The sequence below is a fragment of the Felis catus genome, chromosome C1 (assembly GCF_018350175.1).
Source record: "Felis catus isolate Fca126 chromosome C1, F.catus_Fca126_mat1.0, whole genome shotgun sequence".
Taxonomy (NCBI): Eukaryota; Metazoa; Chordata; class Mammalia; order Carnivora; family Felidae; genus Felis; species Felis catus.
Genome location: NC_058375.1, coordinates 166,858,789 through 166,873,509, shown reverse-complemented (window position 1 = coordinate 166,873,509; position 14,721 = coordinate 166,858,789). Strand labels below are relative to the sequence as shown.

General features: G+C 37.6%; 1 protein-coding gene across 8 annotated transcripts in view; it reads left to right on the top strand.

Moving 5' to 3' along the window:
- Positions 1-14,721, top strand: part of CCDC141 (coiled-coil domain containing 141) — a 227,767-nt gene that overhangs the window by 139,661 nt on the left and 73,385 nt on the right. For all 8 annotated transcript variants that reach the window (XM_019838320.3, XM_019838319.3, XM_019838318.3 and 5 more), the window contains one exon: positions 13,097-13,269. In XM_019838320.3, coding sequence (XP_019693879.3) covers positions 13,097-13,269 — 173 coding nt within the window. The remainder of the gene's footprint in view (positions 1-13,096; positions 13,270-14,721) is intronic.

Genomic DNA, 14,721 nt, shown 5'->3' with positions numbered 1-14,721 from the left:
TAGGGAAGGAGCAGAGAGAGAGAGGGAGGCACAGAATCTGAAATAGGATCCAAGCTCTGAGCCATCAGCACAGACAGAGTCCGACATAGGGCTGGAATCTACCAAATGGGAGATCATGACCTGAGCCCACCAACTGGGAGATCATGACCTGAGTTGAAGTCTGACACCTTAATGACTAAACCACCCAGGTGCCCCTAATTTTTTTTAATGTTTGTTTATTTTTGAGACAGAGACATAGAGTGTGAGCGGGGGAGGGGCAGAGAGAGGCAGACAGAATCCCAAGCAGGCTCCAGGCTCTGAGCTGTCAGACCTACAGGGGGGTTGAACTCATGAACTGTCATGAGATCCCGACATGTCTGAGTCAGATGCTTGCCTGACAAAGCCACCCAGGTGCCCCAAGACTTGACTTGTACATCCCCTGTTTCATCATTGGAAAGCCATGGCATTCAAATTATAACAATTTCAGTTGGGATTTGTTCATACTCTATTTATCCATATTATATCATTCTCTATAGTCAAGTGGCACTTAGAAAGGTATAGAATTTGTTCTCCCTTTTCAAAGCATCAAGGGAATAATTTCTGACTCCAAATTTAAGAATCAATGTGAAAGGTGATAGATACTTTTACTTCAGCAAAAAATAGAAGATGGAGTGTGGAAAGTGGATATTTAATCATGATTTTTGAAATGAAATATTTGCCCTATTATTAAGAAGCAATACACGATTAAATAATGTAGTGGGTAAATCTGTTTAAATTAAAGAGGGAAGCTCCTTAAGACTTGTAAATGGCATTTTTATTTTTTATTTATATTGTGGAATCTCCAAATTTTACAAAATTCGCACCATTTTACCTAACTTTTGGCATAACACTTATAAATAACCCAGTTAAAATAAAGAGCTGGATTTGAAACATTAATATAATTTTAAAATCCCTTAAAATTGTGTTTTCTAGGCTGAAAATTCTGTTTATACCAGCAAACGGGTATTTTCAATTTGTATCATCAATTTATCTCTGAAGCACTGACTTTTCCTTTTGAAAATTCACTTTACCATACCTTGGGTGCATTGGATTTTTCTAGTTGTGAGCATCCTTAACCCTAGATGAAGTCATGTTGTCAAGAACTATGAGGCATGTGAAATCTTACCCAAACTTCAAGCTAACTTGCTAACTTGTCACAGTTTTGTGGATGCTCACAAAAGACACATGACTTCTGTGTCAGTTTTGAAAGACTTTTTTACAAAACAATGATCGAAATGTCCACATGCCATATCAGTTTCCCAAGTCCCAGTCCCCTGGGCGGGGGTGATGCAGATGGGCCCAGATGGATGACTGCATCTGTGGCAGGTGGTTTCCAAGAGAGGAACCCCAAGCTTGGGGAATATTTTTTTTTATAGCAAACAATAAGCCAACCTGCTATTTGTCTCAGAAGGAGACATTTCCTCCACCTTGAAGGTTGGTTGCTGGCTGCAAACCCAACAGTGAGAAAGGGCTCCAATGAAGAGGGGTCACTGTGGGCCGTTCATGGCACACCGATAATGATGGGTGGAAGCACTAGCCACTCTCCCAACACATGCAGCACTGTAGAAGAAAGAGGAAGTCAGCGCTTCCAAAAGATATTGACTTTGAAAATCAATTCCATTCTTGATAAGTAGAATTATTTTTTCAGCAAATAACCTCTTATTCCAAATTTGTTAAAGCTAGGTCAATATTCTCCTTCAATATCTGTGCCAAATACCAGCGTGAGAAAATATGCTAGTGTCACAGGTAATATAAATGACAGGATGTGACAGTTTGCGTATTTGTTCAATAAAAAGTGAAATGTGTGATTTTTAAAATACAACTTTCACTTTTTAAAAAGTTTGTTAAGTTAAAAAGGTGGTCATAATATAATCTACAAAATGGACTATTGTTAATGCTTTCCATATCATATATATTTCTTTTTTAATCTGGATTTTTATATGTTGCTGGTATTTTTGTTGCAAGCATCTGGAAATTCCTCTTTTTCCCTTGCTTACCTTTTCATTTTAATTTATTCTTCTCTCTCCCTACCAATTTTAGATAGGGATATTCTTATTTACTAGACAAAAAGTCATAATAATTTCTTTTATTGAAGTCTCTAAATGAGTAGTGTGGTTAATAATTCTTTAGAGAATTCTTTATTTAGAGATTCTTTAGAGATACATTTGCTTAGTAAAGTTTTACTATACAATTACCGTGTATCAGGTACTGTTCTAAATGCTGGGGTTACAGCAAAGAACAAAACATACAAAAAAATCTAGAGTATGTTTCTAATTTGCAAAATTCAATAAAATATAATTATTGCCTAATTATCTACATTGACTAGACAACCACATTGCCTTTGGCTTTGCATTGTGGCTCTAGGAGTGAAATTGATTACCTTTTAATCCTGCTAGGGGTTGATGATTACCCAAGGCTCAAGAGTCTGTTTCATACCCAGAGTGCCTATAGCCTTTGGCTTGAGTGTGGTAGTTTGTACCTGGAGTGAGCGATAGGTGGCAATGTTAGCACACAGGACCTTAGCATATTGCTACTGACGCTTTTCTTAAACCAGACACTGGATTCAAGTGGAGATTGAGCCAAGTAATTTAAGAACCCTAGATACTTCCTTTCTGTTTTAGAGTTATCTACTGTGTTGGTGAATTTATTGCCAAATCACTTAGCAACAAATACAAGTAAGGGTTGATTATCAATATTGGATGATAGCTGATTGGAAAAGAATTTCTCTAATTACTAGATGTTGCTAAAAGTAGGACATGGCATGAAATATGAACATAGCACCTATTATAGTGACTCATCTTGATCCCCCCAAATTTTCGTCTTTTCATGATTATAGATTATCTTATTTATTTCTAACAAGTTCACAACCAAGGAGTTGGTTAAGATATGTCAATCATCCAAATTGTATTTATCATTGTTTAGGGAATGTGGTTAGAATCAAACAGAGATAAATATATATGTTTCAAGAGCAGAACAATACGAACCTGTATTTAGATGACAACAATGATTGAACCTAAATCTTTAAAACATGGCTGATTAGCCATAAAGTTTCATTTCCCATGCTTCCTATTCATAGGCACATGATTTCTTTTTTTATATATATATATATGAAATTTATTGACAAATTGGTTTCCATACAACACCCAGTGCTCATCCCAAAAGGTGCCCTCCTCAATACCCATCACCCACCCTCTCCTCCCTCCCACCCCCCATCAACCCTCAGTTTGTTCTCAGTTTTTAACAGTCTCTTATGCTTTGGCTCTCTCCCACTCTAACCTCTTTCTTTTTTTTTTCCTTCCCCTCCCCCATGGGTTCCTGTTAAGTTTCTCAGGATCCACATAAGAGTGAAACCATATGGTATCTGTCTTTCTCTGTATGGCTTGTTTCACTTAGCATCACACTCTCCAGTTCCATCCACGTTGCTACAAAAGGCCATATTTCATTTTTTCTCATTGCCACGTAGTATTCCATTGTGTATATAAACCACAATTTCTTTATCCATTCATCAGTTGATGGACATTTAGGCTCTTTCCATGATTTGGCTATTGTTGAGAGTGCTGCTATGAACATTGGGGTACAAGTGGCCCTATGCATCAGTACTCCTGTATCCCTTGGATAAATCCCTAGCAGTGCTATTGCTGGGTCATAGGGTAGGTCTATTTTTAATTTTCTGAGGAACCTCCACACTGCTTTCCAGAGCAGCTGCACCAATTTGCATTCCCACCAACAGTGCAAGAGGGTTCCCATTTCTCCACATCCTCTCCAGCATCTATAGTCTCCTGATTTGTTCATTTTGGCCACTCTGACTGGCGTGAGGTGATACCTAAGTGTGGTTTTGATTTGTATTTCCCTGATAAGGAGCGACGCTGAACATCTTTTCATGTGCCTGTTGGCCATCCAGATGTCTTCTTTAGAGAAGTGTCTATTCATGTTTTCTGCCCATTTCTTCACTGGGTTATTTGTTTTTCGGGTGTGGAGTTTGGTGAGCTCTTTATAGATTTTGGATACTAGCCCTTTGTCCGATATGTCATTTGCGAATATCTTTTCCCATTCCATTGGTTGCCTTTTAGTTTTGTTGGTTGTTTCCTTTGCTGTGCAGAAGCTTTTTATCTTCATAAGGTCCCAGTAATTCACTTTTGCTTTTAATTCCCTTGCCTTTGGGGATGTGTCGAGTAAGAGATTGCTACGGCTGAGGTCAGAGAGGTCTTTTCCTGCTTTCTCCTCTAAGGTTTTGATGGTTTCCTGTCTCACGTTTAGGTCCTTTATCCATTTGGAGTTTATTTTTGTAAATGGTGTGAGAAAGTGGTCTAGTTTCAACCTTCTGCATGTTGCTGTCCAGTTCTCCCAGCACCATTTGTTAAAGAGGCTTTCTTTTTTCCATTGGATGTTCTTTCCTGCTTTGTCAAAGATGAGTTGGCCATACGTTTGTGGGTCTAGTTCTGGGGTTTCTATTCTATTCCATTGTCTATGTGTCTGTTTTTGCATAGGCACATGATTTCATTGGGGGAAAGCAAGCAGTGAAGACTGAGGCCAAATTTACATGGTGTGCTTCTTGGGTGATTAGCCTAAAAGCAAAGGTGAAGCAAAAGCTGGGGCAGCTAAAGCAACACCCCAAAAGCAGTTTGAAATGTACGATTGTCATAGCTTCTACTGCTTCTGCCATCACTGCTGAAAGTTTTATGTCTTCTAAAAAGTTAATGTTGCTTTTTCAAGATATTTATTTATTTATTTATTTATTTATTTTTTAATTTTTTTTCAACGTTTATTTATTTTTGGGACAGAGAGAGACAGAGCATGAACGGGGGAGGGGCAGAGAGAGAGGTAGACACAGAATCGGAAACAGGCTCCAGGCTCTGAGCCATCAGCCCAGAGCCTGACGCAGGGCTCGAACTCACGGACCGCGAGATCGTGACCTGGCTGAAGTCGGACGCTTAACCGACTGCGCCACCCAGGCGCCCCATCTTTTTCAAGATATTTATAGCCATGCAAAACAGTAATGCCTACAGCAACATAATTGTTTCAGATAAAAACAAAATAATTAAGGATGACGTTTGGTACAGTTTTTTCACTTATATATACACTATTCTCCCATTTTCAAAATAGATACATTTTAGCCCAGATGTGGGAAGCAATTAAATAAAATGACTCAGTTGTTGTACAGATTGAAGAGTGAAGAAATTTGTCCAAATAGAGAACCTAAAAAATATTATCCAGAAGGAATTTGTTAAGGTGATGTAAATGAATTAAAGAAACTAAGCTAATTGTATTGGAAATTAAGGAAAACGTACTTGCTTTCAGTTTCATAATTCTTAGGCAGCCTGTCTCAGATTTCTCTTTTCCAGAACAACTTCCCTTTCTCTTACAAAGAACTAAAGCATCTTTAAAAACAAAAACAAAAAAAACCCAAAAAAACAAAAACCCCCCAAAAACCTCCCTCCATGCTTCTACATTTCCCTTCGCCTAATGTGTTGTATAGCTACTGTTTTCATATGTCATATGTGTACTTTAGCTAAAGCAGTTAAAGATACTTGCTTTAAGATCCTTGCCTTCAAGATCCTTTCAGTCTGGTCTGGAGGAGAGGCAAGGGAACAGAAGTGCTGTATGCTTTGGGAAAAGCCCAAAGTTTTGGAGTGAGCCTAGAGCATTAGGGAACACAGAGGAGAGTCTCAGGGAAAAAGTGTCAAGGAAGACTTCTCCACAGGAGGTGAGCACTGAGCTAAATCTGAAAGGCTAGGACAAGGAGCAATTGGAGGAGGACTGGGTGGTACAGAGTTGTGCCATGCATGGGGAATCTAAGGTAATTAACTTTGCCACGAGTGTAGGGTATAAGACCAGAATGATGAGAGAAAAGTAGTAGAAGCAGACAGGGGGTCAGGAAGGGTCTTGAATAGCATGCTAAGAAATTTCTATCTTATGCTGAACATATCCGTAACTATGAACAGATATTAAGGACTTCAAAAATCATGATGAGGCAAACCTCCTGATATAGATGCAAATGATGTCTTAATTTACTCTCCTACTGTATTCTCTCTGAGAGACTGGTGTAGAAACTTTTGGTTTTAGAACTTAAGGAGAGGCTATTTAAACCATGCAAATATTTGATAAATATGGCTAAACATAAAATTATATATATATAAACATATATATATAAACATATATATATGTTATACATATATATAATTATATATATAATATATATATGTATAACATATATATATGTATATATAAACATATATATAAAATAGAAAGATTATCAAAACAAGAAATGCATTTACCATCTTACATTTTTTATGAGAACCCACAACTCAGCCCCTATTTAATTAGTCTTGTAATAAAGACACTCAGTTTTTTTTAATATAATTTATTGTCAAATTGGCTTACATATAGCACCCAGAAGACACTCAGTATTATCATTCACTCATTAGTATCATTCACAATAAATGGTTTCCCTTCCATGTACAATTTTAAACTGCTGCACATCTCCATTGGTATTAAATATATTCTTCCTTGTATTGTAGGCATTTCTGGTAGATTTACTTTCCTTTGCTGAATTAAAATTCCTTGAGGGTAAAACACACATCTGTTTTACTTTGTGTTTACCAGAACGGAACATCTAGAACAGCACCTTTCAGGCAGTGAATGCTCAATAGTTATTTGAATGATAGAAAGTAGTGAAATAGTAGAAACTATGGAGTTTCAAGGCCAACTATGTTCCATTTTCATAAGAGATTATACTGATCCAAGGTCATTGGAATGAAGAGAGCTTAATTACTTTAATATACAAGGAACACAAATTTTGAGCTCAATCTCTGTGTCATAGCTGAGAAGGAAGGTAATGCTGGGTGAAGAGGTTTGTAATCACCCATGCCACCTGCTCCAAGAAGTCTCCAAGCAGCATTAATTGCCTATTTTTCATTATTCCTGTAGTATTTCTCTGTTCTCCTTAGAGAGAGGGGGTTTCTTAGTCATCTTTGCACGCCACCTAGCATTCAACAAACTTTGCTGAATCAATGAATGAATGACTGGACATGTGACAGGTCAATTACACTTTGAGCCTGAGTTTTCACTTCTCTAAAAGAGGTCTAACGATCCTCAGGGAATACCATTCAGTAATAAAAGTTCCTGCAACTGCTGATACATGTTCAAAATCTTTCCATGATAGAGTTGGAGTATAAATAAATAAATGGAATTGCAGAGTATTAAGTGAAAATTTTAAAATGTTTGTTAGGATGATACTTTTCTAAAATAATATAGCAGACTTTGGAGCCAGGATGCTGAGGTATGAATATGGTCTTAGACATTTATTAGTTCTATGACCTTAGGCAGTTCCTTAACTTCTCTGTGTGTCTAGCTTTTTTTATCTGAAAAGTGGAAATAATAATTATATGTACCTCACAGAGTCACTGAGCTTCTAAATGAGTTAATACCTGACTGGTGCAAAGAACAGCCAAGCACTCACTGAGTTCTAGCTATTATTTTGTCATTTTATATGCATTTAATACTACACTAGCCACTCTAACATGACTTAAACGCTTTTGTTCTATTTTCCTGTTCCCAGCATGTACCAGAGTACATGCTTCATAAAGTCCAATAAATATTTGTTGAATAATGAAAAAAAAATGCTTTGCAGATTGTAAATAGATGCTTTTCCATGTAAATATTCCCAAGATTATCCTAAAACTATTTAGGTCAATAGATTAAAAGAAACCAGAAAGTATAAACAGTGACTAGCTGGCTAGGATTCTACTTATGTGTCTGGTTTATCCATTTCGAAGATGGACTTACCTCAGAAAGAGTAAGAGTTTATTAATACATAAACTTCCTCCATTCCTTGTTGATAAAATGCATCAGATGCATGCCATTTTCTTTCTTTTTAGTTTTTATTTTAGAGAGAGAAAGCACGCAGGGGAGAGGGGCAAAGAAAGACAGAGAGAGAGAAAAAAACAGAGAGGGAGAGAGAGAGAATCTTAAGCAGGTTCCATGCTCAGTGCAGAGCCCTGAAGGGGGCTTGAGTGCACAGCCCTGAGATCATGACCTGAGCTGAAATCAAGATTAGAATGCTCAATTGACTGAGCCACCCAGGTGCCCCATACATGCATTTTCAACCCCAAACTCCTTTTCCAATGTTTTGTTTTGTTTTTTGTTTGTTTGGGTTTTTTGTTTTGTTTTGTCTTGTTTTTTTGTGTGTTTGTTTAGCTTTTCAGATTGTGAGGCCAAACCAGTTTTAGGTTCCCATGATTTTACACACCTCTCATTAACATCACTTGTAATGTGGAGTGAGTTCTGGGGCCCAGCAGCAACAACCTTGGAGTGGCAAGAAATAAGCTGGAGCACCGGTAGGGAGCAGCAAACACTGGGAGCTGAAAATCCCATCACCCTTTTGCCCTGCTTTTCTAGCATTTGGAAGCCTGGGCAGATTTGGGCAGGACCTGAATCAAGTATCAGCTTGCCAAACTGGGAGCCATGGGAAGTTATCTCAGGTAGTATTTAGGAAAGGAAACTGAAGCTTTTGGTTTTGATGAAAACTGAACCCAGAGGAAATCTCTGCAGACAGTGGGATTCAGTGCTCTAATGAGAAGCTGAATATTGTGTCCTTGGTAATTATAAAGGTTCCAACCAAACTCATTCTCCAGCCTTGGAACTCAAGAAAGGAAAATTTCAAGGTTCTGTAGCATTTGGGCTTTTTGTTTTTAATGTTGATTCTCTTCAAATAAGTTAGTCAAGAAGCAAACAATACTACTTATTAAACATCTTTGTGAAACAGCATGAAATATTTATGCTGGATGACTAACTCATGGTTCTTGCTTAATTTATTAATCCCATAGATATTTTAAAAAGAGTACAATGTGCCATGTCCTGATACCATCTCTATTTGATTTGGTCCAGCCTGCTTTGGATCCTGTACTTAACAATGGAAAAAAAAGAAAGATCTTGATGAGCGTCGTAAAGAAAAAACACCAAGCAACTCCTTAGTCTTTTCCAAACCAAGGCAAAAAGAGCTGGTTGGTCTCCTTATCCTTTTAAGAACCGTGTGGTTATACAAAATAGTCAAGAAGAGCTAGAACCAAGAGGGAGAAAATATTATCCTTGTGTTTATATCCTTGTTTTTGCCTCTAGTCATAAAACCTGTATTTGACCAGGTGTGAAGAAAGAGGGGGGTGGGGAGAGTAAACTAAAGGGGAAATATTAATTCCAAAGGAGTTTCTATGGGCATTATAGTGTCATTGCCAGAAATAACCTGTTCTATAACATGTGTGAGACAAAGAGATTCTTTCCGGGCTAGATCCAGTATATCAGGTTCCTTATGGATATGGTAAATAGAAAAGCATTAAGTCCTATTCTGGGGATAGATTGAGAGCAATGATAGTTAGATCTTTTCTGGAATTGGTATGTGGATTCCTCATTAAATGCTGCATGGGGATAAGAGAAATGAGTTTTACATGTGACTCTGACAATCACAGGGAGTATAACTTTTTTAAAAAGGAACCCCCCTTTAAATCAATACATTTAGCATGTCTTTGTGTTTAGATCATTCCCATTAGGTCTAGGTTAGGATTAAGGGTAAAGAATAAGCTCTCTTATAGTATCCAGCTCATCTTATTTACAAATGTATTTGTTGAGCTGATGAAGGAATGAAATCACTCGCCTCCTTTCTACTGCCACAGTTCTATCAAGTGTGATACATAGAGCAGTGTATAAGTAAATGTTTTCCTAATGCTTGGATATTTTTGAAAAAAACTCTGACAAAAATTTTGCTATTTTGATTCTAAGTTATGGGTTATCTTAATATACCGCTTTTTCCTTCTACTGACTGTTTAGACCTTCAGTTTATTCCCATGTTATTAAGCTATAATACTTTTATAATAACATTCAGGAGTGGGGTGGAGTCACCTCAGACATGCATTTAATGTACATGTGGCTTTAGAATCTAACTCCTGTGAAGAGAAGACCACTTCTTCTGACCATATCACTGCCCAAGGATATGAGAGTAGCAGCTGTTCACAGCGGCCACAAGAGGAAAGGCCCAGTGGGATGAATGACAGGCAGCAGGTGGCCACGCTCTTCCCAGTGACTTTTCAAAGATGTGTCCAATCGAGATGTAATCATGAGCAAATATTTTCCGAGTACTTAACTACCATCATGCCCTAACTTTCATATTTTTTTCTTTAGTTATTAAAACAATAACAAACATGATATGTATTAAGGTTATACTGGCTTAATACTAACACAGAGTGGAGTTAAACTTGTAGAGAAGAAAAAGCACTTTGGAATTCTCTATCCTTTCCCCTATTCCCACTAGGAATTTTGGGAATTATCTTAAGGGAAGAAAGAAGTGAATACCCTGACATCTAAATATATATGTTTTCTCTTTATTTCTTCCTTTAGCTCAGTGGCTCTCAATGCTAAATGTGAATATGTATTACAGTAGCACTGGTTCACATATACTAAACTTTAAGCATGATTTAGGGCAATTCATGATAATTTTGACTACACTGGATTTTTGTTTTAGGCACTGACTTTAAAACTCTTTCTTTCTTTCTTTCTTTCTTTCTTTCTTTCTTTCTTTCTTTCTTTCTTTCTTTCTTTCTTTCTTTCTTTCTTCTTTCTTTTTTGAGAGAGACAGAACGTGAGCAGGGGGAGGGGCAGAGAGAGAGGGAGACACAGAATCTGACACAGGCTCCAGCCTCTGAGCTGTCAGCACAGAGCCTGACGCAGGGCTCGAACTCACAAACCGTGAGATCATGACCTGAGCCAAAGAGCCACCCAGGCACCCCCTGACTTTAAAACTTTTAAAACTTTAGAACTTTTGAGTAACATGAGACTCCACTTCACTTAAAATAAGTAATAAAAATTTTAAATATAAAACAAAATTCCAGAAACAGTGTTTACTGCAAGCGGCATTTCAATGTGTTATGGAAAGATTGAGAAAGTAATTCAAGTAATCTTTTCTAACATCAGCATCTTGACACATTTGGCTCTGTTGCCCACTACAGAATAAAAGGGGGAGTTCAGATAAGGAGAGTCTTCAGGTTCAAAGTTTCTTTAATAAAGCTATCTTTCTTTTACAGTTCTATATGGCATAAGAGAAATCACTTAACTTTTCTCTGTATCTTTTCATACCTATATTTACAAAAAGTAGGTTTTAAAATCTCTTTTAAAACCACCTAAGATGAACAGACTTCTTGGAAATGTCCCTCCTGTCTTAAGCCTCCCCTGAATCTTTGCTACATGACTCCATGAGCCAGGGTTTAAGAGCAGGGGCCTCAGGGAGACAAATTGAGTACAAAGACCAAATCTGCCACTTAATAGAAACATCACTTTGTGCAACTCATTTAATCTCTCTGGGACTCAGTTTCTTCAGTCACACAATGGAGATCATTTCACTTCCATCTAGGGCTATTCAGGACAATGTGTCTGAAACTCAGCAGACATTCAAAAATATTTGTTGGCTGAATGAAACACATAGTATAAAAGGAGCAGAAGTCGGTTCTCATTAAACTGTAGTTATTATTATTACTTTCCTATCATCTAAATAATAGGAATGATTTTGTTTTAATCATTTTAAGTGATCAGAAAGAACAGATTCTGGGGACATGAAGAAATTGACGAGAGTATAGACTATCAAGATATAAGTAATGCAACAGTATTTGAGATATTTCATTTGTAAATTCGAATTTTATCCAGTTCCAGTCCTGGCATTAAAACTCACTCCCTTAGACGGCAGCCAGGTGTAAGTTCTTGCGTGCTTTTACACAGCTCCATGGTGGTAGCCTCTACATTTGGCTTAAACTGTGTGCCTTCAACATCAACTCAACCTTGCTCCTCTGGTCTCTCTTCAGGTCTCAGTGGTTACCAGACTCATGAAGCCATCTGCTTTCATTTCTTATGAGTCTTCTTTGGAGTCTTCCTACTCCACCTGGTGGGCCCCTATCAAGCTCACTGGTTTCCAACTGACAGTCCAGGAAGGCTAGATTTCAAGGCCCCTGCTGACTATGGCACTATCAGTGTTCCTGGGATAAGAGTGTTCTCCAGACTGATATGGAGCATCCCATAAAGTTGCTTCTTCTAGTAGTGCCAAAGGGCAACATGTCAAGAGCCCCCTTGCCATTCAGCTTTTCTTCAGCTTACCTAATTCATCTCCTGCTCTCCAAGCCCAAGGCCAGAGACAGGTTATCAGGACACGTATGGAGACCATTGCACTCTACTCTCTCTTTCTGTTTTTCTCATGTTACCATGGTCCTCTTTTACTACCTTCATATCGTATACTCCTCCCCCTTAATGCCAAGTAAACCTTAATGGACAAAAGGAAAGCTCCTCTCTACTCTATGGTAACTCCAGAAACTTAATCCCCCATGGCTGGTTTTTGATCTGCTAATAAAAGAAGAAAATATAGGAATTTAAAAAGCTTCTCTTAAGACAATATCTTGATTTGCAAGGTGATGTTTTTTTTTCTGCATAATCCTATTTTGCATGTCAGAAGCTAAATATTATCTTGGTCTTAATCTTTGCACAGCTTCAGAACCAAATTATAATCTCCTTTGTAGACAGATGGATGTCCTGGATGAAGTAGGTGGAAGGTCTTACACTGGGAAAAACAAGGGATAAAAACATACTAGTCATTTCTTGAATATTGCCCTATAATGTTTCAGGTTCAAAGTGAAATTTACTGGGAAATTGTCTTTTAAGAACATAAGGGATGTTCAGGTTGTGAAAGTCTGCATAACGTTTTTAAAATATCTCATCCATTATTGGTATAATTAAAGAATGTGCAAAAAATAAACCTGGGTCTCTGAATTCTGTACAGTTATAACTGTGTTGTATAGATACATTCTTAATGTAAACTATTGTGGTAACTTTATGGTGTTGATATTTATCTATGCCGAGCTAAGCTGTGATCAGTTTCCCTAAATGGAGCCTTAGAACTACACAGCTGTTTTCTCAGACCAAGATTGTTGTTTTTGGTTATGATCAAACAAATAAATTGAATAGGCTGGTTTAATCTCTAGTATTTCATGTACACATTGATGTAGATTTTAAACTAGAAAAGCAGAAAATGAAAGTATGTTTTCGTTGGCAGGCATTTGATGTACTTGGAAGAGTTGAAGCTTACCTTAAGCTCCTTAAATCAGAGGGTTTAAGTCTGCCTGTCTTGGCAGCAAGGCATGAGGAATTACACAGAGAAATTAAAGACTGCACAGCTGATGCTTTGCAAGAGGGACAAGCCTTAATCAGCCAAGTAGACTCCTGTAGGTAAGTCTATTTCTTCCTCCGTGTAACAAGCTTTTCCACAGTTTCCACAACCTGTTAAAAAATAAGTTACACAATTTTTTTTCTGCTTCTGATGTTTTGCTGCATTATGACATGGCTTAACAGGATCTATTGAATTTTGGTCAACAGTGATTCTGAACATAGCAATACTGATCTACAAGTGAGACCATATTCTGAGACTGAGGACCCAAAGATGCTAATGCTTTTTTTCTATGAGTTTCTGAGGTGGGGAGAAAGAATGGACAAAGGAAAAAACAGAGCTTAATTCTCAATGCTTTTGCTAGCCTAGCACCTCTGTGGGGTCTTTTCTCATTTTTAATTCTTGAAAGTTGAGTCTACCCTGTCCCTTTTTTCCTTTCTGGAAAAAAAAAAAAAAACTACAAGAGTACCAGAATCCCCTTTCACTTATGACCTTCGTGGCTCACCAAGCAAAATCCCAAATAAAAGGTGACATTATTAATAATAACAATAGCTCACTTTTTGAAAACCTGAGAGCCCATCATGTGCCAGGCACCATGCCAAGAAGTTTAGGAACATTGTGGCATTAATCCTCACAGCAGCTCTACAAGACACACAGAGTAGTCCCCCCTTTACCCATGGGGGAGTACGTCCCCTCAGTGGGTGCCTGAAACCACAGATAGTGCCCAACCCTATATATATTATGTTTTTTCCGATACATACATACCTATGATAAAAGTTAATTTATAAATTAGGCATAGTAAGGGATTAACAATGATCACTAAATATAATAGAACAATTATAACAATGTACTATAATAAAAGTTATATGAATGTGATTCCTCACTCTTTCTCAAAATATCTTATTGTACTGTATTCACCCTTCTTGTTGTGATGATGTGAGATGGTAAATGCCTACAAGGTGAGATGAAATGAGGTGAATTACATAGGCATTGTGACATAGTATTCAGGCTGCTATTAACCTTCTGATGATATGTCAGAAGGAGGATTGTGTTCTGGACCATGGTTGACCATGGGTAACTAAAACTACAGAACAAATGGTCTCTGAGTAACTGAGACACAGAGAGGTTAAATAACTTGCAGAAGGTCACACAGGCAGTTAATGACAGAGTCAGAATTTGAATTCAGGAGCATGGGCCCTAGACTCCACATTTTTTAAAAAAATTACATCCAAGTTAGTAAGCATATAGTACAACAGTGATTTCGGGAGTAGATGCCTTAATGCCCCTTACCCATTTAGCCCATCTCCCCTCCCACAACCCCTCCAGTTACCCTCTGTTTGTTCTCCATATTTAAGAGTCTCTTATGTTTTGTCCCCCTCCCTGTTTTTATATATTATTTTTGCTTCCCTTCCCTTATGTTCATCTGTTTTGTATCTTAAAGTCCTCAAATGAGTGAAGTCATATGATATTTGTCTTTCTCTGACTAATTTCACTTAACATAATACCCTCTAGTT